Genomic DNA, 26,058 nt, shown 5'->3' with positions numbered 1-26,058 from the left:
TGACTTTTGAACACTTTTTAGGGAGTACTGCATGAATCATCAGAGATATCATGAGAGAATCTATGAGAGAATTCTGATGGTGGTGAAATCAAATTTGACCGGTGCAGTTTTCCTTTTTTGTTACCACTGAAACGTTACGTTAACTTACCAGTAAGTCTCAGTAAGCTGTTGAAATTTTGTTGATATTTTCTTTGACTCCAGGAAAAAAACGACACCATTATTCTCAATAAAGAACCAGTTTCTTTTCTTACAGCTCCTCATCATATCATCTTTGATCATTTAGCCACAGTGACAGAACTAGGACTATACCTTAATATTCTTTAACTGTCAGGGAGTCAGCTGCCAGGACCTTAAATTTTTGCTGTTGATTACAACACTTTGCAATCAAAAAATACAATTTCTGCTGTTTTCCAAAAAGCCACTGATACGACCAAATTCAACAATAATCAGTTAAAATAGTTCAACAGTTTTGTCACAAAATACAAATAATTTTTTTCCACATTTGGTCTGGTTTTCTGTAGCTCAAGAAGTAGAGCAGGTCATCTACTAAGGTTGGTGGTTTGATCCCTGGCTGCTCTGGATGCCTCTGGATGTATTCGTGTGAGTGTTAAGTAGAAAAGCACTTAGGCATAGAGAAAGGTACTTATATGAAGGAGGCATGTTGTAAAAAGTGCTATATAAGCACCAGCTCATTTTATCGTTCTCTTTTCCTTAGTCCATTTTTGCATCTTTTCAACAAACTATCCTATCAAACTGAAAAGGATACCCATTTCCATACCAAAAGAAGCAAAAAAAAATTTTTTCACAAAGCGCTTATGTTTTGTTGTTATTTGGATGAGGTTGTGCAGATATGATCCAATATGATGCAGGCTGGTGTATTCAGTGATGCCCCAGATCCTTCCAGAAGGCCTTTGGCCACTGGCATACATCGCCAGCATTTGGCCATGTATTACACCGCTAATAGTTAGCTATAACTGCCACTAATACAAGACACATTATAAGACATGTCTTCGAAAGACTCCTGAATTGACATATATGGGAGAATTTCGTAAGAACAAAGACGGTGGGACCTTCCAGAGAAGAAAAAGGATTTCTTAAGAATGGTGATTTGACTGGTGTTGGATAATACTGTTACTGCTTTATTCTAGTGACCACTGAAATGCAAGTTAGTGTACAAAATGCCTCAGATTAACTGCTCATAAGATGTGTTACCAAGATGGCTTCCAAGTGCTGAGATATGCTTCTAGAAGAATGTCGATATTGGTACACTGCCATCAATAAATGTCAACTCATATAGGTGTCAGTAAGGTATAAATTGAAAGTAAGACAAATATCTGGATGGTGCATTCTCTTCACCCCTAGTAATTAGGTGTAATTTGTACCTATACTAATTAATTTCAACCTGTAACATGTTAGCTAAATAACAACACACACAGACAAACAGATCTGATTTAGCCATTCCAGCCAACAGAGACATCACAATAATGTAGCATGTACATAGTGTGGGAGATAATCCACTCATTTCCAAACAAAGGATTTGTGTTTCCTTCGAACACAACTGTAAACCACCAGCTGGCTCCATCACACATCCGGCCCAGCAGTGGAGGCAGGGGAAACTAAAATGTGACCAAAATGTGTGAGAAAAACAAGACCACACCAGGGCGGGAAAAGTAAAACCCGTGTCACACATGTACATGCACACAGTTCCAGGTGAGGGTCATCTTTTCCAGTCTGTCACGATGCTCCCTTCACTGTCTCTGCTGTTATTTTCTCCTTTTTATCTTCAACTGCTTTTTTTTATATCTCAGTACAGCCACAGTCTCCCGCTGTTATTGTTGCTTTGTATTTTACACGTGATGTTCAAATGTGTGTCAGCTATACCTTACATTAACAGCAATGATTCTAATATGATTCAGAGAATATGAGAATGTGCTCATGTGGTCTTCAAGCATAATTTTATAGTGATGTTTTTTGCTGTCAACACAATATTTCTGCAGTGACTAAGAGCTGCCGTGCTGAGTTCAGCATTAATATAGGACCACATTTTTTACAAGCACCAACAATACAATGATTATTAAATAAAAACACAAACACGGGGTAACAATAATACTAAACATGGACCTTTTAAGATTAATGGGCCTGTAATACGTTATATATACATACATATATATATATATATATATATATATATATATATATATATATATATATATATATGACACACGATATTATGGCTGTACGTCCACACACACACACACACACACACACACACACACACACGTACGTACCACCTTACTATAATATTTAGCTCCTTCCTTCGCTCACATACACGTATAAACACAGAGAAACACAGGAAAGACAAGGCCTACCTTAAGTGTTGTTTTTCCTCAATTCAGCGGCGATGAGAATAACAACCGTCTGACCGGTGGATAATAGGTCGGTCACGGTCGGGTTAATATCCAGCCCTCGGTGTATCCTCCTCCGTAAAACCCCGGTACAAACCAGCGGACCCGTTGTTGTGCGCGAGGCGGATTCCCACACTTCCCAAATTCCCCGTTCATTACCGGATATTAATATATTTTTATCAGTAGATGGACTGGTTATATTACGCTCATTATTCTCCTTCCACCGGTGAGCACGAGCTGACGTCTGAAGAGCTCCGGTGGCACGAGTCTCCTCCGGTCGACGGGAGGTGCTGCATTATTCATAAGAGGGGCGTGGCCAATACGCGGAGTGTGTGTGTTTGGGTGCGCGCGCGTGCTACAAACAACAGAATGCTTGGGCTGGGTTCAGTGAAACCAGCGTAGTCGCGATGAAGCGCTCGCGACGACGACATCTAGCGGCCAAAAGGTAATTTGCAGAAATAAATCTAATCAAAAGGCACATTTATTTTGCTGGAGAAAGTCAATGAGCAACATGGTTACGTTATATGATTCGTAGAGTAACAAATGCGTGTTAATCCGCATGTGAAAATAGACCACTGTTGTGTTAGTGTGCTTGTATCAGTTTTTTGTCTCTGTAACGTGGTTGTTTTTTGCTTGTTTGTTTATTGTTTTTAGCTGACCTGTTCACCTGTTATCTCAAGGCTTTAAGTTTGCACGATTTGGGCACGTTGAGTGACAGGTGAATCTAAACGATGAATCCTGAATGTCTTGCGGAACAAAATGATCTCATCAGATCAAATTACATGCTTCCACTCATCAGGTGTTCCTTGGCACATGCAGCAAAGAGGAAATATTAGTCCCTCTTTCCCGGGGTGTTTCTCATGAAAGCCACGGATATCTTTTGCACCTTCACAGGACGTTACAGTGATGTATTAACAACCTCTTTTTTCTCCTCTTGAGTAGTCTTTTCCAAAATATTGCTCAACAACTAATGACCTTAGATGCATGAAGAGCTAACCAAACAATTTTCAAGCTACTTGTTTAGTGAAATATTGCTAGCATTTTACAAAACTGTCATTGAACAGCAGCTACTCTGTGTGATGCTTCCACAGACTGAATATAAAAATGTAGAGCCACAAAGACATCAGTGAATACTCCCGGTCATGTAGTCTTTCAGAGTGTCAACTTGTCTGAGAAACCAAGGGACATTGGCTCTGATAGGCTAGCAATGACATGGTAAAACATACCCTACTTTCAAACTAGCAGTTTAGACCATCAAGTCGTCAGGAAGGTGCTTACTGAGGTCACAAATAAACGGAGATAACAACAATTGTTGTTTCAGTGTACACCGGTACTTGGTGCCACATTACCTAAGCAGATTTAGATGCATGCTCCACAGCTGTGTCCTAAAACATAAATCCAAAAAACTTTGCCTCCTCTTCTTCATTATTTAACATGCAGTTCTTGTTTGAACCAAATATTTCAAATTTGGAGTCATCACACCATAAGACCTGCTGTGACTGATTTTCAATTTAGCAATTCCATGGAGACCATGGATGGATCAATTATAAGGCATAATAAGGACAAAGACATCTTTCTAACATTCACACTGCACCGCATCCATCAGAGAACAACTTGAGGTTATCCCCAAGGATATCTGGCTAGAATGGAGCAACCAGGGATCAAAACACCAGCCTTCCTAATAGTAGAGGACCCGCTCTAACGCTTGAGCTATAGGAAATCACTTGCAAAGGTAAAGAACCTACAATAATACAGAGAAGACCCCAACAATCACGTCTCACTATGAGCAATGGCTTTGGTGACAGTGGGAAGGAAAAACTGCCCTCTCTACTTTCAAGATTAGGCTTAAAACTTTTCTTTCAACGCATAGTTAGGGCTGGATCAGGTGATCCTGAATCTAATAACCCCCAGGATGTTGCCTCTACCTGAGCTTGAAAGTAGAGAGGGTGTCTTTCTCCTGAATCCAAACCCATAGCTGGTTCCATAGAAGAGGGGCCTGAAAGCTAAAGGCTCTTCCTTTTGTTCTACATTTAAATGCCTCAGGAACCACAAGTAAGCCTGCAGTCTGAGAGTGAAGTGCTGTAATGGGGTGATACAGTAAGATGGGGCCTGGTCATTCAAGACTGTATATGTGCGGAAAAGGTTCTTAAATGTGATTTTGGATTTAACGGACAGCCAATAAAGAGAAACCAGTGTGGGAAAAATATGTTGTCTCTAGCTAGACCCTATCAGTACGCTTGCTGCAGCATCTTCAATCAACTGAAGGCTTTTGAGGGAATTTTTAAGACATCCAAATGATGTACATGCTGCACAACATGCAGAGATGTGCCACATTTTCATCTAATACCTCTTTGGGAATCAGAGACCACAGAGTCCACAGACCTCAAGCTCAAAGGGAGAGAGTTCCAGAGTCTGGGGGGCACCGTTACAAAAGTTGTCACCTGTCGTTTTCAGCCTTGTATGATGAACAACCAGCAAGCCCGGTGCAAGTGTTGTGTGTCTGCACATAACACTTGATCATTCCTTGAGTTAGATTCCTGTTTTGTTTGTCTTGAATGACACATTGGTCAGTTTTAATTGGCTCAAACAAAACGATTCCTCTGAAAATGGTCAGGTACAAGTACTGGACTAAAAAGGAGTGAAAAACAGGCCAGTGTTCAAAGAACCTTCAAACGGCCCAGAGAGCTAAGAACTGATTACATATGAAACATGTCTGGCACCTTGGAAGAAAAACAATAAGGGGCACACCTCTGGAAGGAAAAAAAAAACCACACTGAGTTTCAAGGTTTAAAATTTCTGCAAAATTTACTGCAAATTATCATCAGAATCAAGTAGAGGCATTGGAGAAAAAACAAACTCTACCAAAGAATGCTTGACTGGTGTGGTAATTTCAGCTGCTCTCTACAACTCTACTAATCAGTAAAGGTCTGCCTATATGGCAAAACACAGCAGGAATATATCAATATTACTTGCATGTTAAAAACAAAAGAAGAAGAAGAAGAATTTACACCAGCAAATAAAAGTATTTTTTTGTTGTTTCTATAAAAACACCTCTTCTCCTCCCACCATTTTTTTTTTGGAAGAGATGCACACACACGCTAAAATAAAGAATGACAATTAGTCTTGCAACATTTGTAGACTGTAAGAGACTGACAATAAATAATTTCTTATAGCAGCATACAGTTTTATATGCAGTTTTTTCATAACACTTTAGCTCCGAGTTTCACTTCCTTTGGCAGACAGCAGATCATATTAACTAGTTACAGTCATTAAGTGGCCAAAATAAACTGGCATATGTCTCGTATTTAAAAAGGGCGTCACATAACACTGTAATTAAGGTTAGGTAACCGATTGGTCTTCACCCCACTTAAATTTGATGAGACAAGGACATCATTAACCTCACAATACATTCATAGAAGCTCTGCAGTGGATGGCTTGCTTCTGCTAAGTTAACAGACTTAACACAGAGGCTATTTTAAAAGCAGGAAAACATTCTACAGTGCAACAGACAAAAGACACGATATTCACAACAGGCCAGTGAAGTTAAGTATAAGTGCTCGCCTCATTAATGGACAATATCGTAGGCAGGAGACAGGTTTAGGCTGTGCCAAGTCTCAGCTGTCACAACAGTATAAATGTGTGCCTTTTCAAAGCTGTTGAAGTCGGTGGTTACGCTGACAGTGTAAGCGCCCATGTTGTCGACGAGAAGCCAGTCGCCCACGTACAGCTCAGGAATCCAGTAGCTTTCGGTTATTTTGTCGATGCTGTCGCAGGTTGGACCCCAGATGACGGAGCAATATCTCGGTTCGCTCTTCTTAACAGCCTGCAGAGAGGTTATCAACTGAGATATATTAAAAAAAACAAACCCACAACCTGTCTGAACTAACACTATGCTCAAGGTTCCAGCAGGCGTTACCACAGTCCTTGATTCTAACCTTAGCACATGATGTCACTGGCCTAAACATGCAGAAACTGCTGCTGTTGAAAGCATGGATGTTTAGCACTTTTCACCAGATGTGAAGAGGAAAATAAATAAATAAATAAAACGGTGAAATTCTTTTATAGGGATGCTGTTGATATTTACCCTGTGAGGGTACGGTTCAAGTTTGCTGTGAGCGGGGTCAAAGGTGATGCAACTCATGGAGCCGTACACACCGTCGTTAATGTAGTACATCATCACCCTCTCGGGGCAGCTTCCTGCTCCGTCTGGAGAACACAAACGAGGAATGATGGTTAGCATAACAGCAGCTGAGATGCTCAGAAACTACAACCCTGTACGCTAAGGTGTGTCGAACAGTTACATATCACTGCAACACCTGCGCATTTATTGGCTCTGTCCTCCACGACGACTCTTTTGGCGATGACGTTCACTGCCAGCGTGAAGGCCGATTCCACGTAGTATCTGCCCGGCTCTGCAATCACCTCCAACCCACTGACAGGTGGGAAGAATTCATCTAGCGATCCGTTAATGACTTCCGAGAACTAGGAACACACACGGTTAATAACTTGACTCCATGGCCTTATGCCTCTGCTCACAATACTTACTCTTTAAAAAAAAGGCGGGGGTGTTTTGTGGTAGCGTGGGTTCCTCCCACAGTCCAAAGATGTGCGAGTTAGGTTAATAAATGGTTGCCCGTCTCTGTCTGTGTGTTAACCTGCGATATCCAGGCAACCTGTACCTGTGTGTCTTTACCCATGACAGCTGGGACAGAATCCAGCCCAACTGCGACCCTGCACTGAATAAGTGGGAGAAAATGGATGGATAGTGTTGCAGTGGTTAACTTGCACTATAAGGCAGATCTTATATTTAAAGGCTCCTCCACAACTTGAGTTATGCTTGAACGATCCGGTGTCTGCGTGAGAGTGCAGACAAAAAGCTCATCTCAGAACACACATACACACTCCAACTCTTTATTTACCATTGGCGAGCCCATTTTACATGCAGTCTTCAAATGACTGTGATGCCGTTACTGTTTGTGCTACAGACAAAATTCACTTTTATTCAGAAGAAGAGAAGACGAGCTTCTACAGGTTACTGCATTCCAGCAGATACTGGGTTCAGGACATCCAGACAAGTAAAGCAAAGACAGAGCTGAATGACAGCACGCTCCCCTGAATACCAGTCTGCTGTCGCCGTGGGGGAGAAACTAAACACACAAACATGTGTGTTGGCTGGTGTAAGAGTGGTTTTTCCTCCCTATAGCCTTTTAAATGAAATTTCTTCTTCATAATCAATAAAAATGATATGACAGAATAATTTTCAGCTCCTCTGAACGCCCTGGGAATCTCAAATGTACCAACAGCACCATCATGTGGCCACTGCTCTCCTTTCACTCTGCTTTGAACTACAAAGGCAGAAAAACAGATTCCAAATATCATCTGCAGCGAGAAGAACACCGTGAATGCTCTCAACGGGAACCATCAAGAAAAACAAGCAAACCAACTGATAGTGAAAGCATCAGAGTCACGTTTGTGTTCACGCATCGCTTCTTTGCTTGTTATATTGTTACATGTTGTATTTGTTGTAACTTCTAGACATTTTTATTTCAGTGAGACTTTTAGTTGGATAAATAAAGGATGACCATCAGGTGAACGTCTTTAAGGTTTCTGTGCGTTTATAAGTGCAACTGCCCCACACTCCTTCCCCACATTTTGTCACCCTGGTTGGCACCAGGCTGGGAGCTCACTGACCCTCAGGAGGCATTTCCCAAACTGCCATCTCAGGCTAGAGATCCTTGTTTACCATCCATCCATCATAAACTGTGTTTGAGGCTGTGGTTGTTTGCAAGTGAGTGAGAACTGATTGTATACTGCATATTTTTTGACTTTTCATACACAACTCTAAGAAACAAATCCTTTCAACCTGTGGGGAGTTAATGTGCCAGAGCTGGTGATTAGAAACAGGACTTATATAATGTGGTGGAGACAATGCTAAAGCAGAGACTTTACCTCTTCAAACTTCTCTTGGAAGTCCCCAATCTTAGAAAATCCTCCACCAATATCCAAGAGTCTCATCTGGAACCCCAAAACACTCTGAAAGAGATCAGTGTTGCATACTGGAGCTGCAAATAAACAATACAGGAATTATTGTTGCGTTTATGTCACAATGGCTCACCGCTACGTCAAAGACGCGCCGAGCGTCTTCGATGGCCTGCCTGAAGGCCGAGCTTCTGGTGCAGCCGCTGCCCACGTGGAAGCTGACGCCGACCACCTCTAAGTTCAGCTCTCTGGCACGGCCCAGCAACTGTCTAACTGTGGGCAGTCTGGCTCCAAACTTTGGACTGAGTCTTACCATTGATTTGGAGTCGTCCACTGCAATTCGTATTACCAGCCTGCAAAGTGATTCAAAGGTGTTATTGCAAATAACACCGATTCGATCCAAGATGACGCCGCGTATGGATGCCCTGGTGCTTCAGTGCGTTACTTCTGTCTTGTTTTTGTGCATAACTTCTGTGTCTGGGCACTCCTCTGGATATTCTTACACCAGAGAAGAGCTTCTTAACCACAGGACTACAACACCTGTGGATTTACTTCCAATATTTGTCGCATCCGCGGCAGATTTACTGCAGACTCTGATCAGGAAAGTGAGACGCCGAAAGAGAGGTAAGCGAGCCGGCGTACTGGTGCGTCTGAGGAGACGTGGACTGCGAACTGCTCTTCCTGGGATCTTCCTTTCCAATGTACGCTCACTCAGGAATAAGACAGACGAACTGGCCCTGATGAGAAGCATGAACAGAGACTTTGCCTCCTCCTGTGTGTTATGTTTTACGGAGACGTGGCTCTGTGAGGACATCCCGGACAGCGCGCTCAAGCTGGAGGGCTTTCATCTGCTGCGCGCTGACCGGCAGGCCTCTCTCTCTGGTAAGACCAAAGGTGGAGGTCTCTGCTTCTACATTAATAGTGGCTGGTGCACAGATGTAACAGTGATTGCTCAGCACTGCTCTTCCTCTCTGGAATACCTTTTCATTCACTGCAAACCGTTTTATTCTCCGCGGGAGTTTGCTTCATTCATCCTGGCCGCTGTTTACATCCCGCCAGACGCAGATGCGCAGGCAGCTCAGTGCGCACTTGCGGAGCAGATACTGCACATGGAGCGGACATTCCCGGACTCTCTCATCATTGCTCTTGGGGACTTTAACAAAGCCAATCTGAGCCATGAGCTTCCCAAATACAAGCAGTATATTAAATGCCCGACCAGAGAGGAGAGGACATTAGACCACTGTTACAGCACGATCAGGGGGGCCTATCGCGCGGTGCCCCGCGCTTCACTCGGACTTTCTGACCACGTCATGATCCACCTAATCCCCGCGTACAGACAGAGGCTGAAGCTCTCCAAACCTGTCGTGAGGACCAAAAAACTGTGGAGCAACGAGGCTGTGGAGGAGCTTCGCACGTGTTTGGAGTCTACAGACTGGGACACAATGAAGGCTGCTTCTAACAGCTTGGACGAGTTTACGGACACTGTCACCTCCTATATCCACTTCTGTGAGGACAGCATTGTGCCATCACGCACCAGGGTGAGTTATAACAATGACAAACCCTGGTTTACTCCTAAACTCAAAAAGCTGTGGCTGGAAAAGAGAAAGGCGTTCAGAAGCGGAGACAGGGACTGCTACAGAGAGGCCAAGTACAGGTTCACTAAAGAAGTGGACATTGCTAAACATCAGCACTCTGAGAAGATGCAGCAGCAGATCTCAGAGAATGACTCGGCCTCTGTGTGGAAAGGTTTTAGGAATATCACCAACTACAAGCCTAAAACCCCCCACTCCACTGATGACTTGCTCTTGGCCAACACCCTCAACGACTTCTACTGCCGTTTTGACGAGCCATCAGGCAGCCTTCACACCTCCAACGGCCCCAACAATAGAGACACTTTGGACACTCATTCCCCCACCTCTCCCCCCTCCATAGAGCCATCACCACCTTCAATCACTTCACCTGCAACACCCCCCTCCTCACCCCACACAAAGGAGGATTTCACACCACCTCCTCCCACCACAACTCTTCATATTCATGAAGCAGATGTGAGGAAGCAGTTTAAGAGTCTGAATGCTCGAAAAGCTCCCGGCCCAGACGGCGTGTCTCCTGCCACCCTCAGACACTGTGCAAACGAGCTGGCCCCAGTGTTTTCTGGCATTTTCAACTCCTCACTGCAGGCATGTCATGTGCCTGCCTGCTTCAAGTCCTCTACCATAATCCCTGTCCCCAAGAAACCTAGGATCACTGGACTAAATGACTACAGACCCATGGCTCTGACATCTGTGGTCATGAAGTCATTTGAGCGCCTAGTTCTCTCCCATCTCAAGACCCTCACGGCCCCCCTCCTGGACCCCCTGCAGTTTGCATACAGAGCCAACAGGTCTGTAGATGACGCCATCAACATGGCCCTACACTTCATCCTGCAGCATCTGGACTCCCCAGGAACCTACGCCAGGATCCTGTTTGTGGACTTCAGCTCTGCCTTCAACACCATCCTTCCAGACCATCTCCGAGGCAAGCTTTCCCAGATGAATGTGCCTGATCCCATCTGCCGGTGGATCACTGACTTCCTGACGGACAGGAAGCAGCATGTGAGGCTGGGAAAGAATGTCTCGGACTCCCGGACCATCAGCACCGGCTCCCCTCAGGGCTGTGTTCTTTCTCCTCTGCTCTTCTCCCTGTATACCAACTGCTGCACCTCCACCCACCAGTCTGTCAAGCTAATCAAGTTTGCAGATGACACCACCGTTATTGGGCTCATCTCTGACGGGGATGAGTCTGCCTACAGGAGGGAGGTTGAACGTCTGGTGTCCTGGTGCAGCCACAACAACCTGGTGCTGAATGCCCAGAAGACAGTGGAGATTATTGTGGACTTCAGGAAGCACACAGCCCCACTCCCCCCCATCATCCTGACTGACACCCCCATCACCTCTGTGGACTCGTTCCGCTTCCTGGGTACCACCATCACCCAGGACCTGAAGTGGGAGCCCACCATCACTTCCGTCATTAAGAAAGCCCAGCAGAGGATGTACTTCCTGAGGCAGCTGAAGAAATTCAACCTGCCAACACGGACGATGATGCAGTTCTACACTGCAATCATCGAGTCCATCCTCACCTCCTCCATCACCGTGTGGTACGCTGGAGCCACTATCAGGGACAAACAGAGACTGCAGCGTGTTGTGCGCTCTGCTGAGAAGGTGATTGGCTGCAGACTCCCATCTCTGCAGGACCTGTACAGCTCCAGGACACTGGGGCGTGCAGCTCGGATCTCAGCTGACCCTTCTCACCCTGGACACAGTCTGTTTGACCTGCTCCCCTCAGGCAGGAGGCTCCGGTCCATTCGCACCAGAACCTCTCGCCATAAGAACAGTTTCTTCCCCTCTGCTGTCGGACACATGAACAATAACCATATGACTGTTCCCACCACTAACACATGACCCTACGCTGTGTTCACTGCATCATTCCATGTTTGGCACTGATCACCACCTGCACTCATGTATATATCATGTATATATCTATCTACTTAGCACTTTTAATTCTTATTCTTATTTTTATATTTTTATGACACTATGTTTGCACTGAAGCACCGCAGCAATTTCCTAATGTTGTAAACCTGCTCAACATTTGGCAATAAAACCCTTTCTGATTCTGATTCTGATTCTGAAATCAATCCTCTCAAAGGAAGCTGCACCAAATGCTGAAACATAGTAGCGGTTGCTCACTTACTTGGCTTGGGGATGGACAAGAGAGATTTTTAAGAGTTCCTCCTCATTATCAAAAGTCATCAGATTCACTCTGTGAGCGCAGGCGTATCTGATGTGGGACAGCGGTTTGGTTGTGTGGGCGTAAATGATGTCATCGGGCTTCACGCCAAGCGATAGGGCCAGCTCGATCTCAGCCTGCGTGGGACCAAGATGTATTTATACAAGAGCTGACTCTCAAGAACACAAACTAATCCTCATTATTTTAAGATATTCCATCAGTACCTTGCTGGCACAGTCGAATCCGGTGTCCAGAGCGCTTAGCATCTTCAAAACTGCTGTTGTGTTGTTGCACTTCACTGCATAGAAGGGTTTCACCCGAGGCAACAGACTGATCCACTGCAGGTGCCTCTCTAATATATTGTCAAGATTTACGACATAGAAAGGCTCCTCGCTGCCCTAGAAGATGCATTTTTTGGAGACCTCTTCATAATCATACAATATTTTGAGAGCCATCTCAGAACATTTGGACAAAATTAAGGAATTTGAATGATACGATGCCTCTGATGCTCACCACCGAATACAGCTGTCTAATCTTGCCATCAATGATGTCACTGATGCTCCTTCCAGTCTCTAATATTTCAATGGGATTCCTCTCAAGAGACAAATCATGCATGACTGATCCATTTGTAGTTTCAGGTGCTGGAGGAGACACAGAGCAGGAAAAGGCAAAAAGGTCTAGATTCGTAAACAAGAATCAACTTCATTCACAAAAACCAAAACATCAAATTAAGTTTTTCCCCCTGTTTTCTTACCATAGGATGAAACGTTCTCCATACAGTGGAAAAAAGAAACCAACAAAGCTATATAAGCTATTTTCAAACAGGCCCGAGTGTGTTTGAAGGGCTTTCTAGCTATGCAGGCACACTTGACAAGGATTCAGTCCAACAGATACTCAGTGTGCTGTGTTTTATTAGCTGAGAACAGACTTTTCTCCACCTACCTTTAAGGAAAAAAAACAAAAAAAAACCCAAAAAAAAAAAACCCAAAACAAAGAACATCAGTAGTATTTACTTTACAAAACCTGCAATACTATTTTTTTTCCTGTGCAATGTCAATATGTCTCTAAACTAACTACACTAGGGAACAGCCCGTGAGGGTACGTTTCAGTAGTGTTTCCATGTATGCGTGCCATTCTGTCTCTAAACATGACAGCAGCAAGTTTTCAATGTAATGTAAAACTTTGTTAACATGACCCAACTCAGCACTCCTGCAATCTATTATAATCCACCAAGGTCATCAAGATCAACTCGAATGATTTATCAGTCAAAAAATAATATAAAGCCTTATAACTATGACTCTTATAAGTATGATGACAACATAGGCATAGAGGGAATGATACAAGGATGTTAAAAATGACATTATTTTGGCCTTTGAACTATTCTTCAAATAAAAAAAAATCTTCATGTCTTACTTTTAAAGCTATGCTTTTCATGTTTGTATAAGGTGACCTGAAAACCTGTTACATCTTTAAAGTATCATCAAGAGAAATCATCTGCTGGGCTAGGTATAAATACACAGTAGTATAACACTGACGTCTGCAATGGTACAATAGCGATGGGCTAATGGACATCTGAAGACTGCTGGGTACCACAGACAGGAGCTTCAATAACTTTATGAAAAAGTGATGATGCAATGACTACGCTGGGAGATGAAAATCAGGAGCCCCTCATGTTTTACAACTTTACCTGACTCATCAAATATGCCACAGAAGGCCAGCATAAACAGGCAGTGAAAATAAGTTTGTGCTGGGAATCCTGTGTGAACATGTGCAATAAAGACATTTTGACCTTGAGCACCCAGACCCACAATGGCCTGTCCTCTGGGTGCATACTTACTCCCTGAGCACCTGGCACAAACAGTGGCATGCTCTTACAGCAAAACAGCATTTCTCAGGTTTCTATATTTTTATTATGCTCCCCAGAAGTCCTGCGCTGGCCACTCCACCGCAGGCCTGCACCTGCATAGCGAGCAAATATGAATCTGTGTCAAATTGAACTCTTCTCTGTGTGAAAGGACGTTACTGGTGATAAGAGCCGCATCTCTGCGGCATTTCCCACACAGAGACGTGACTGTTACGTTTCGGTGTTGTCAGTGTGTTGTTTTTGGCGTGACTGTTATGTGTTTCCTGTTTTACTTTGAAAGTCTGTGTTATCTTAGTCTTTTCAGTTTACGTTTCCCTGTCTCGTCAGTTCTGAGTTGCCCCAGCTGTGTTTCCCTCTTGTTGTCCATTTTCCTGATTGCTCCCTCTAGGTATTTAAACCCTGTGTTTCAGTGTGTCATGGTCGCGATCTCCCCCGGTTGCCTAGGCCGGGGTGTAACATTGTGTGTGTGGTTTTTTTCCCCCCTTATTTTTCCTTTTTTCGTGTTGCACTCTGGTTGCCTAGGCCGGGGTGTAACAGTGACACAGTGTGTGCTTACAGCAACTGGAGTGCACTCCGACTCGTTTTACTAGCAGGCAAAGCCCTCGCCTTCTGCTCAGAGAACGAAGTTCACCAGAAGAACCAGCTGCAGTCCACAGGACGAGACACTCACTAATGATTACCAATTATGTTGCAAAAAAGTAAATAAATACTCAACTGCCTGGGAAGAGCTATTGCACTTCCTGTGAATAACAATGAGGAAATTACTCTAGAAACAGGCTGCTATTCAGTCCAGAGTGCTTGTGAGACAGTAAGTGAATGAGGAGCAACAACTTAATCTATTGCATACATCTGCTTCTACAAAAAAAGGCTGTATCTTAAAAAACCCCAGAAAACATCAACTTGTAAGATGATGCTTTACTCCAACTAAAAGCAAACCTGTAAAAACAAAGCTGCAGATATTGAAACCATGTAGCCCAGAGTGGGGATCTGATAGTATTAGAAGTTCCACTCCATTACTAGCATACACATACAGGTGTGCAGATGCGTCTCCCCTGACCAAAATAGACAAAATTTAGTGGGAAACGCTGCTGCAACTAATCTGAGCTGTTTTCAGTCAGCTAGTCCAATTTTTCAGCCTGAAGTCAATGCATCAGATGAGGAATGAGACCACAAGACCAGGTAACACATCCTGTAAAGCTGCCTAATTAACAGCTATGAAATCACTGACTAATGATGAATCACATCCATCAGACCTCTGTGTGCTGATAAGTAGGAGGGTCTGCAGTTTTTAAGTGTCACAATTCTCTGTGTCTTAAATACACCACCGAGGCTGAAAGAAATAAAACTAAAACCATCTTTGGTACTTCTAAACATCAACAGTCTCTCACGTCTTAATGACAGGACTGTGGTATTAACATTTTTATATTTTTGCCTGACTACAGAGAGGCTTAACTTGATTGATACAGTAACTCTTTTCCAGCCTTACAGAGCAACATGCTCTGTAAAGGACATACTGAACACCGAGATCTGGGCTAATAGCTTGTTGAGAATCACTTTGCTGGTGTAAAATACAACTTTATGCCTGTTAAACTGTTATCTTTGGAATTTTTGTAGCTTTAACTGAATAGGTGAGTTTCTGCAACAGGCTGCCACTAAAGGGCCTAAACATACAATTTAAAATGAGTTCTGTGCCAAGATGTCTGTTATGTGTAGACACGCCATTGGTTTGTCTTTTTTTGTTTTTTGTTTAAAGAGCCACAGGTCATTAAATGGCTTACAAATCCCTCGGAAAATGTTCAATGAAAGGACTGGGCCAAAAATGAGTGAAAAAGCACTTCACAAAGCCTGCAGGAGTCCTGTTTAGGAGAGCTTGGAAGCAAATACAGGGAAGGCTTAAGACTTTTACAAGCACTGTTTACTTCCGGACAAAAGCAACATTGACCGCTGGTATAGTGGAGGTGTGCATTGCCCGTGTTTGTCTGGACCATTTACCTAACCTGAAGATGGAAAAAGACATGTGGAAGCGGCCTCATCTCTGGGTCGTACAAGGCTGAAGTCCAGCGCTGAGTAGTGATATGCGGATCGATCCTGAAATATCGATTCCTCCGATACCAATCATTTATGTTCTAGAATCGATTCTCACATTAAAATATCGATATTTTAGTAATTTAGGGTAAATTGTAGTTTATCATTAACAGGAACACAGTGGAAAGAAACTATAACATTCGGATTTCTACATTCAAAGGAACTACTTCCTCTTCCGCCTTTCATAGTCATGTGCGAAATACGGCTGTATAAATGTCTCGCAGCCCCTTGGCGTGCGCGCTCACAACAATGGCTGAGCGTAATTGTGCGGACGTATTTTACCTCCACAAACAGCTGAGATGTGGTTTGCGATACATTTGGCAAAAAAGTGAGGTGTTGTGGCCATACTTGCCAACCTTGAGACCTCAGAATTAGGAAGACATTCAAAAGGGCTGTTGGGGGGGAGTGATAAATAAATTTTACAGTGTTTATCGGAGAAAATACGTTAAATGTCACCGTTATTATTGGCCGGCCCAGAAACAGCGGGGGTGTCCAAATTCAGAGGCTGCTTCCGCCTGAGGACCGGCCTTCATGGTCTAAAGAAAGCCGTCACAAGCTCCCTCGGTGGAGTGAAACTCTGCCGTCTGCTCCTTGCTGTCTAAAATATAACCGGGCGCTGACTTAAACTCTTCTGTTTAATCAGTTTTCTGCTTGATGTTTATTCAGCTGTGTGAAAACCCCGGAGGAACCCTCCCGAGGGATTAATAAAGTTAAATTTAATTTAATCTAATCTAATAATCAGCCAAACCGATTTACTCACGAACAAATAAAACACTGAAAAAGCCAAACAATAACATTTTTAAATTATCAAAGTGACTTATATATCATGTTTAACCCGAGTAGTGAAAGACCGCGGGGGTTTGAAGACGATGCGTCGGTCGGCTCAGATATTTGAAGTTTACACAGCTACATTCTCACCTGAAAATATGTTAAAAGTTTTTTTTTAATTTTTATTATGTTGCTCTTTGTGGTTTGCTTTCTCTTCTGTTTTTTTTCCTCCATACAGGTGATCCAGGTGTTTTGCGGGGTTTTTCTTTCTCCCCCCTCCTTCTCACCGTCTCTTCTCCCCTTTGGTTTTCAATCAAATGGACCAATATGGCAAGGCCATGATGATCCACTTGGTAAAATAAATCTGCTTGGCATCTTTCTTGGCCTTAAGACAACAATTCTGATGGCTAAAGATCCAAACGGGACACAAAAAAAAGAAAAGAAAAGAAAAAAAGTTTCTTTGCGACCCAGAAAGAGAAATAAGAGTAATATTAAAACTAAGTAGCTGCCGCCGTTGTTGGAAACTGGAATTGGCTGCGCCTGCTATGAATTCTCGATATGGTTTTTCAATTTTGTTGCCCGGGTGGAAAATCGGGAGAAATTCGGGAGAATGGTGGCTCCGGGAGATTTTCGGGAGGGGCACTGAAATTCGGCATTCTCCCAGAAAAATCAGGAGGGTTGGGATGTATGGTTGTGGCAACATCACTAACCTTGTCAAACACCTCAGAGTAGGGGAGACCGGGGATAGTTGTAACGTGGGTCAGTTACACTTCCAATTTCTCCAATCAGGGCTAAGTTTCAAATGATGTGACTCATCCTGTGCATGCCCAACTCAGTTCTGCTATCACATGTGAAAAATCAGCACATTTTGTCAAACACAGACAATTTAACACAAAAAAAGTAATTTGTATGCCAAAAAGTAAGTTTTTCTACTTTATTTCAATGTTTAATAGCATTATCTGCTTTGCAGTTAAACTCATCAAACTTAAATTATGTTATTTGTATGTCTATGGGGATATATTCTGTGTAGGTCCTTAGTGCTAATGTTTTAGCCGTTGGCTGTAATGTTAGCTAGTTCATGGCTATAGGAGTCTGGGTCAGTTGTAACAGCAACAGTCTGGGTCAGTTGTAACAATAATGCAGATGTTACAACTTACCACACTATTACTTTAACTTATATTAAACAAGTTGGGGCAACGACATCAGCAGAGAGAGGTTCACTGGTCGCTTTTGTATATGCGGTTAATGCCATTGGCAACACAATTCCTCCACTGTTTGTGTTCCCACACATACATTATGCAGACCACTGTGTCAGAGATGGACCAGTAGGAAGTACTGGTAGTGGAAATAAATCAGGATGGGTGCAAGAAACAGATTTCCTCATCTTTCTGAAGCACTTTGCAAACCACGCCAAGGTAAGCCAGGATAAAAACTAATGGAATTGCGATGCTGGTGAACAACTACATTTTTTCAGCTTCATTGTTATGTTCAAAATTGGTGCAAGAGTTGTAGGTTATAATGCCCACTGAGCCAATGAGGCCAAACTCAAGGAAGACCAACCAAAATTTATGAAATATTCAGTTGCAGAAAATTCCATAACTTGTCTTTTTTGGGGGGTTGGAATATGTTCAAAAGCTAGATTTCTGCATTCTGTCACACACACACACACACACACACACACACACACACACACACACACACACACACACACACACACACACACACACACACACACACACACACGGCTCTAAGTGCATTTGTGTGTTGAATAAACAAAGATTACTTGTTAATATTTTGTTAGTACCCTTATTTCATTGTGTTACATTTCACCCCGGGATATGTTACAACTAACCCAGACTATGGGGTTAATTGTAACATTTCACTCTTTGTGTTTGAGACCATACCGTGCAATGGGTAATTGTGCCGCAGAGAAAATAGCTGCACTATTTAATAGCAGAGACATGTAAATACTTTGCATTACATTTTGAATCCACTACCTTAAAAGAGCTCCAATTTACAGACAGAAATGTCAAAAATGTTACAACTATCCCCGGTCTCCCCTAAATCATATCACAGGATATGACAAGTGTATGTTGAGACGAACTGAAGAGGAGGACAGGGACAGGTGCTGCTAGGGCGACACAGACGTCTCTCACGAAGTCCTTTAGTGCTGCAGGCAGGCAAGGTGTTCAAATAGCGCACAACTTAAGTTTTTTTATTTCTATATGATGAACTCTGCATTATTAAGTGATAAGAACAAGTAATCTGATGACCTATGTCCAAATAATGATGTCCAAATAATTTCCCCCAGGGATCAATAAAGTATTCTGATTCTGATTCTGATATAATCATTATGACGCTATAATTTGAGATACAATAAATAAAATGAGTTTTTGTACAAAGTATCGGTATCGGATCAGTATCGTCGATACCACCCTGAATATTACTTGGTATCAGACCAGAAAGGAAATCAGTGGTATCGCACATCACTAGCGCTGAGTGACGGTGCAGGTAGCAGACTTACCAGGAAGAGATGCCCCCTACAGGCTTATATAGGAATCTGCTGAGGTATGAAAACAAGCTAGAATACCTTCTACTTCTGTCCAATCGCTAAGAACACCGTGCACACATAACTTCAAGCTAATTTTTGACTTGCCCTAAGGTTAATTCATTGTTTATTGTTTATTGTTGATGTTAATCCATCATCACAGTATAACAGGAAGCCAGGATATCAGTCTGTGCAGTTAGGAAAAAAAAATCATACATTTTAACTGCTTTGGTGCAAATCAAAGTGATAAAAGGTGAAAAGGATATTATGCAATTTACACACGCAATGCTATTTATATAAAAAAACCAAAGCATTTGCAGATGGATAGTTACACAATGGTGTAACTATCGTCTTAGTGTAATGTATGCTTCCTCTCTGGGCATTAATCACATATGAAATCTACCTCATGTTCCTGTTTCTTTCATTTAAGGAACATTTCTAGATTGCAAGCTACAGTCTGCCCCTCTGAACTGGGGAAAACTGGTCCTTTGTGTCGTTGTGTCAAGATTATTGTAATCCTTCGTTTACCAACTCAGATAAACTGTCGCTTTCATCCTTACAAGCTAGAAAAAATGTTGCAACCAGACACCAAACGTACTATAGCAAGCAAGTTCACATTGCGCTGATTTTATTGTTTTTATGATGGCTCCCAGTTTATTTTAGAATTTGTTTTGAAATTCTCATACTTGCATACAACATCTCCCACCCCATGCAGCAGACTGTGACAGCACTGAGCAGCTCCTTCAGTGGGAGACTGCGGCACCCACGGTGTGGGACGGAGAGATTTCGCAGGTCTTTCCTCCCCACTGCTGTCAGACTCCATAATAAAGACTTTAACTGATCAAGCACACACATCCATACATATGCAATAATACTAAGTGCAATAATCCTTTCTGTCATCGTTGTATTTTTACTCAGTTGTATATAGTATTTGTATTTGTATTCTATTTTTATCTTATTGTATATTTATTTTATTTTATTCTACTGTATATAGTATTTTATTTTATTCTATTCTGTACAGTTGTGTACTGTATTTATTCTTATTGTATTCTAATTTTTGCCTCATAACTTTTGCACTGTCCACTCCTGCTGTGACAAAACAAATTTCCCACGTGTGGGACTAATAAAGGTTATCTTATCTTATCTTATCTTATCTTAGCTCCAGACTAAATATTTCAGCTTCCTGTTAAATACACTGCTGCTCGCTGTCTTTACTCAGAAAACTGAGAGGACCGAGGCCTGCAGTGTGTGGCCCTAGTGTTCAGGAACAGAACCTCCTCTGTTTAGCTGCAGTTAAAAACTTTTCTGTCTAAACAGACCTTCTGTTTTTTTCATTGTTCATCTCTTTATCAAGTTCTTTTTTTTTTTTTTTAATTCAATGTGTTTCCTTAGTCTAATATGATCCCAGTGTTAATAGGAAAATTAGGAGCTGTAAACCCCAAACTGAAAGAGTGGCTCTGGCAGATTTCAGGCACAGCATCAGAGAAGACTGTAGTCCTAGAATCAGATGATGCAGAACGCACAGAGCTCTGGTAGATGACATGCACAACCATGCTGTGATGTGACTGTGCTGACCAGTGTTGTTCTCTAGCATATCGAGACTATCTCTCCACACCGTTACATATTCCATATGTACGGGGTACGACCCCCCAGGTCGTGGCGTGTGGATATTTCTTTAAGACACTCCGGCACGCCCGGCTACGCCCCACAGCTACGTATAAAACAGCTGTGCAGACGTGACACCGGTGATCGTTGATCTCCACTTGTTGTGTGTGTGTGCGAAGGAGTGCTTACCTTGAGAGTGCTGTGTGTGTGCGCGTCTCTTGGAGCGTGCTTCGGCATTTCTCCCTTCTAGGTCCCCTGGTAGCCCCGGTATTCCCCTGGTAGCCCCGGTATTCCCCTGGTGTCCCCGGTATTCCCCTGGTGTCCCCGGTATTCCCCTGGTGTCCCCGGCCTGTTGGTCCGGCTGTCGGCTTGCTGCGGCCCGCTCTCCTTGGCCTCTCTTGCGGGGAGACTCGGCACTCGGAGCGGGTGCTGTCGCCTGGGCGCTGGGTAGCTTAGCCTGTGGGCTACGCGGCGGCTCGCGGCGTCGGCTTGCTGTGTGACTACTGTCAGCTGGGCTGCTGTGTTGCTTGATCCCGGTGGGGACACTGCTTTGCATCGCTAGCGTGTGCCGTCGGCTAGGCTGCTGTGACAGCATAACACATAGGGGTAAACAGTCACGGGAAGTAAAGGAAACGGTTTCCAAGGCCTAATCCGTGGATCGACTTCCTCCCAGGCGTGGACGTCTATCAGCAGAGAATGTACCTTCACCTATCAGCAGAGAATGTCCCTTAGTCTGTAACACAGTCAAATATATTCTCAAGTAATATTCAAGCATGCCATTCAGCGTGTTAGTACGAGCTCGGGAGCAGCTTGGGAGAACAAGAAAACAGAGACTGCTTTAGATTGTCTTCCCAAAGTGACTCAACTTTATTCACAAGTACAACAGTTTATATAGAGGGTAAAATTCATGAGACAGCAGATTTATCAGTTTAAACCAGTACAGACCAAGATAAGGCAGCGTCTTCCTGCCCTTGGGTGAAGAAGCATCCTTTGTGTAGTGTATCAGTTCAGCTACAATTGTGATTATCTCAGCGACATATTTTCAAGGCACAAAACAAAGAGTTCTTACATTAGTGAAATCTGAAACAAACCATTTGGCCTCAACAGGCGTCTCCTAAGAGATTTAGAAACTAATGTAGCTGAGGGAGTGATCTCTGTGGTATTTCAACCTTGTACCAGCCTGTGATTCTCACACATCAATTCTTGGGTCAAAGAGAAAAATAACTAAAACAAAGGGGCCTTATTGAATGACAGAGTTTTCCTGCATAATGTCACTATAAAACAATATCCAGTAAATGCTCCCATGGTACTAAAATACCTAACAGGAAGTAAACAGCTTCAGTGTTGCTATCGGCTAGCTGCTGTGGCACGCTACATAGGGGTCACGCGGCTCGGCGTTGCTGTTACACCATCGCCTGCTCGCTCGGCTCTGCTGCGGCTGTGTGCATAAACGCCGCCAGCAGAGGCTGTGTCCCACTCTTCCCTGACAGTGAGGTGTGTAAGGAAGATCGCTTGCCTGCCCTGCGGGAATTAACAGTGGGTTTGGGTTTCAGGCTAGGGCGGCACTTCCCCGTTGGTGTGTGGCCCCGCCCCTTGCTAGCCACGCTGTGTGGCGGGCCACGCCTCCCCGACTTGCCTTGAGTGTGGCATTCCTATGCCTTTGGAGGATGGGCACGAGCACTGTGTGCTGTGTCTGGGTCCTGAGCATGCTTTGCTGGCTAGGGAAGCCCCTGCCTCGTGCATGAATTGTTTTATTCTGCCCGAACGGACTAGGGACGCTCGTGCTTGGTATTTTTCTGTCAAGCGACCCGCACCTCCCTCATCTCAGGCCTCTCAGGCGCAGGTGCGGAAGATAGCTGCTGCTGACGTAGACTCTGGTCCCGCAGCTCCATGGGCCGGGTCCCCTTCCTCGTTTGTCGACCTGCGGGCCCCTCCCATGCCTTTCCCTCCTGTGACTCCGCCCCTGGGCCTGTGCCATTGAATGTGGACTATGGGGAGGCGGACGTTGACCAGGCCTCCGTCCTCTCCTCCGATGCCTCCCCCCTGTCTCCCGAGGTGCCCCCTGCTGGTTCCCCTGGCACGGAGTCTGGCCAGTTGAGTTTCTTTCAGCTTTTGGAGAGGGCGTGCCGGGCGCTTGAGCTGTCCCTCCCTGAGGTGCCGGTCTCGGCGCCTTCTCGGTTTGATGACGCTTCACGGCCTCAGCGCTCCTTATCTCAGGTGCCGCTGCTGCCTGATTTTCAGGACCTGGTGTGCACACAGTTTGAGGCCCCCGCGGCCCTGCACCGTTGGTCCCTTGCCTGTAAGCGCTTTTCGGCCATGCATGGCCGGGAGCGCATTGCCTGTGGGTCCCTTCACCCGGTTGATCCGTCCCTGGCCCCCCTGGTTGCCCCTTCGGGCTCCCTCCTGGGGCGGGCGGCGTGCCCTAATAGGGATGTGAAAACCATGGACGGCCTCTTGGCTTGGCTGCATAGGTCTATGGCGACCCAAGCCTGCCTGTCTAATTCGTCGGCCATATTATCGCTTCATCTGCGGCATTTGGCCCGTCGATTGCAGGCTACCTCGAGCAATCTGGAGGGCGTGAGTGAGTTGCTGTCCACGTCCTCTCTCCTAGCCTCACTCATGAAACATCAGGCTATTGCCACGGGCTCTTCCTTGGCTGCTTTTTGGGTGGCGCGTCGCCATCTCTGGCTGTCTCAGTCCCGGCTCCGTTCGGATGACCAGGATTGCCTCATGAGGCTCACGACCCTGCGGCCATGTTTGGCCCCGGTGCGGCTCTGCTCCTCCAGCAGGCTACGGAGACTCGCCGTGCTACGCAGGAGATGTCGCAGGGCTTACGCAAGCGTCCGGTCAGGGTGGGGCGGGCTCGTGCTTCTGTGTCGCCTGCCCCTGCTGCTCCTACTTGGGGTCCTGAAGATCTCCGGACCCAGCTGGAGGCCTTTCGTAGGTGCGGCAGCCGCGCTCAGGCTCGGAGAGGGGGCCGGGGTGCCAAGGGCCAGTCGTCCTCTGGCCGCCCCCCTCCTTCCTGACGTTTCCCCGGGCCAGGCCGTCCTGCCCGCCTCCCTGGCTACAGAACAGCGTAGGGTTGCCTGGTCGGCCCTGGGGGCAGACCCTTGGGAGGAAGGAACTGGGGTCCCTTCTATCGAATGGCACCATACGGGAGGTGGACGCCAGGGACCGCCGGGTGGGGTTCTTCTCCCGTTACTTTTTGGTCCCGAAGCGGGATGGGGGTCTCCGTCCCATTCTGGACCTCAGGGGCCTCAATCGCTATCTCCGGCCCCTGAAGTGCAAGATGCCCACGGTCCCCAGGGTGCGTCAGGCCATCGCTGCGGGGGACTGGTTTGCCACCATCGACCTGAAGGACGCCTACTTCCAGATCCCTATCTGGCAGGGTCACTGGCGGTTCCTCAGGTTTGGGTTTGAGGGGCGGATCTTCGAGTTCCGCGTCCTCCCCTTTGGGATTTCCCTGGCGCCCCGTACCTTTACCAGGTGCATGGATGCCGCCCTTGCTCCTATGAGGCTGCGGGGTGTCAGGGTTCTCAATTATTTGGACGACTGGCTTATCTGTGCTTCCTCGGAAGAGCAGTGTCGCAGCCATGTTGCCCTGTTGGTCTCGCACATTCAGGCTCTGGGACTCCGCCTGAATCTCAAGAAGTCCAGGTTGGAGCCGTCCCAAACCACCACCTTTCTGGGCATGTCCCTGGACTCCGTCAAGGCCTTGGTCTCCCTGACGGCAGATCGCCGGAGGGTCCTCAGGGCGTGCCTGGCCTCCTTCAGCCTCCACTCTCAGGTGCGCTGGGGACTGTGTCTCCGCCTCATGGGCCTGATGGCTGCTACAGTGCAGGTGGTCCCATTGGCTCTCCTGCACATGAGACCGGTTCAGCGTTGCCTGCTGTCTCTCGGCCTCTGCCCGCAGCGGTCACACCTGTCCACCGTGCTGGTTTCCCGGGGCCTGGCCCGGGCCCTGCGGTGGTGGAGGGACCCTGTCAATCTTCGACAGGGTCAGGCGATGGGTCCTGTGACTCGCCGGCTCGTGGTCTTCTCAGACGCCTCCCCAGTCGGCTGGGGGGCGGTCCACGAGGGTTGCGGGGTCAGCGGCCACTGGTCGGGCCCATGGTTGTCCCAACACATCAATGTCCTGGAGTTGCGAGCCGCGTTCCTGGCACTTCAGCTTTTTTCGCCTCGGCTGCGGGGGTTTCATGTTATTGTCCGGACGGACAGCACCGTGGCGGCTGCCTATATCAACCGCCAGGGTGGGTTGGGCTCTCCTCCCCTCTGCAACATGGCCACCAGACTGTGGTTGTGGGCCCACCCCAGGTTTCTCTCCCTCTGGGTGGTCCACGTGCCTGGACCCCTGAACACGGCAGCGGACATGCTGTCCAGGGGGGGCCCGTGCCCTGGGAAGTGGCGACTCCACCCGCAGGTGGTGGTCGGGATTTGGCGCCGGTGTGGCAGGGCAGCGGTCGACCTCTTTGCCTCAAGAACTTTGACCCACTGCCCCCTGTTCTTTTCCCTGAAGGCCGACGATCCCCCCCTGGGCTGGGATGCCCTGGCACACCCCTGGCCCCGGGTCCTCCTGTACGCCTTCCCCCCCTTCTCCCTCCTTCACTCGGTCCTCTGTCGAGTTCAGACCGAGGAGATGCGGCTCATTCTGGTGGCCCCGCTATGGCCTCACATGCCCTAGTTTTCGGCCATTCTACCCCTCCTGGACGGCGTGCCCTGGCCGCTCCCGATTCGGAGGGACCTCCTGTCGCAGGCCGAGGGGGCTCTGTTCCATCCTTTCCCGGCAGGGCTGCGGCTGACTGCCTGGCCCCTGAGAGGGAGGGGCTCGGCGCCTTAGGCCTCCCTGCCTCGGTCATTGACACCATGCAGGAGTCTCGGGCGCCTTCCACCAGGGCTGCTTACTGCTACTGCTGGGGACTGTTCGCCGCCTGGTGCGCGGCCCGCGGGCAGGACCCCCATGGCGCGACGGTGGACGTCATCCTGAGCTTCCTGCAGTCCCAGCTGGAGGCTGGCAGGGCTGCCGCCACATTGCGTGGCCTGGT

The 26,058-nt window shown here is 46.1% G+C and overlaps 2 protein-coding genes and 1 pseudogene across 3 annotated transcripts in view; 1 reads left to right on the top strand and 2 right to left on the bottom strand.

Annotated features, from left to right (window-relative positions):
* tanc2a (tetratricopeptide repeat, ankyrin repeat and coiled-coil containing 2a) overlaps positions 1-2,686 on the bottom strand; it is a 59,683-nt gene extending 56,997 nt beyond the window's left edge. Inside the window, exon 1 of the mRNA XM_026165963.1 lies at positions 2,370-2,686. The gene's annotated coding sequence lies outside the window, so the exon portion shown is untranslated. The remainder of the gene's footprint in view (positions 1-2,369) is intronic.
* Positions 2,687-5,191: 2,505 nt separating this feature from the next.
* LOC113021355 (ornithine decarboxylase-like) lies at positions 5,192-21,739 on the bottom strand. Of its 2 annotated transcripts, none has more exons than XM_026165980.1 (9): positions 21,206-21,739; positions 12,660-12,787; positions 12,371-12,544; positions 12,111-12,283; positions 8,521-8,737; positions 8,355-8,438; positions 6,722-6,887; positions 6,490-6,611; positions 5,192-6,228 (listed from the first exon to the last, which is right to left on the bottom strand). In XM_026165980.1, the coding sequence occupies exons 1-9, from the start codon at positions 21,609-21,611 to the stop codon at positions 5,971-5,973; spliced, it is 1,728 nt and encodes a 575-aa protein (XP_026021765.1). In that variant the 5' UTR covers positions 21,612-21,739; the 3' UTR covers positions 5,192-5,970. The 2 variants fall into 2 exon arrangements, with proteins under 2 accessions (XP_026021765.1, XP_026021766.1); XM_026165981.1 differs by lacking the exon at positions 21,206-21,739 and adding an exon at positions 16,003-16,085.
* A 1,167-nt stretch (positions 21,740-22,906) lies between these two features.
* Positions 22,907-25,853, top strand: LOC113019944 (uncharacterized; annotated as a pseudogene).
* The last annotated feature ends 205 nt before the right edge of the window (positions 25,854-26,058 follow it).

Source organism: Astatotilapia calliptera, chromosome 4 (genome assembly GCF_900246225.1).
Source record: "Astatotilapia calliptera chromosome 4, fAstCal1.2, whole genome shotgun sequence".
Classification (NCBI taxonomy): domain Eukaryota; kingdom Metazoa; phylum Chordata; class Actinopteri; order Cichliformes; family Cichlidae; genus Astatotilapia; species Astatotilapia calliptera.
This window is presented reverse-complemented; position numbering and strand designations above follow the sequence as displayed.

Coding starts and splice junctions, on each gene's coding strand:
- LOC113021355 (XM_026165980.1), bottom strand. CDS start 21,611: ATGCTGTCACAGCAGCCTAGCCGACGGCACACGCTAGCGATGCAAAGC. Junction 12,545..12,659: donor TTAGACAGCTGTATTCGGTG/GTGAGCATCAGA, acceptor TGCATCTTCTAG/GGCAGCGAGGAGCCTTTCTA. Junction 6,888..8,354: donor TCCAAGAGAAGTTTGAAGAG/GTAAAGTCTCTG, acceptor GTGTGTTCCTAG/TTCTCGGAAGTCATTAACGG.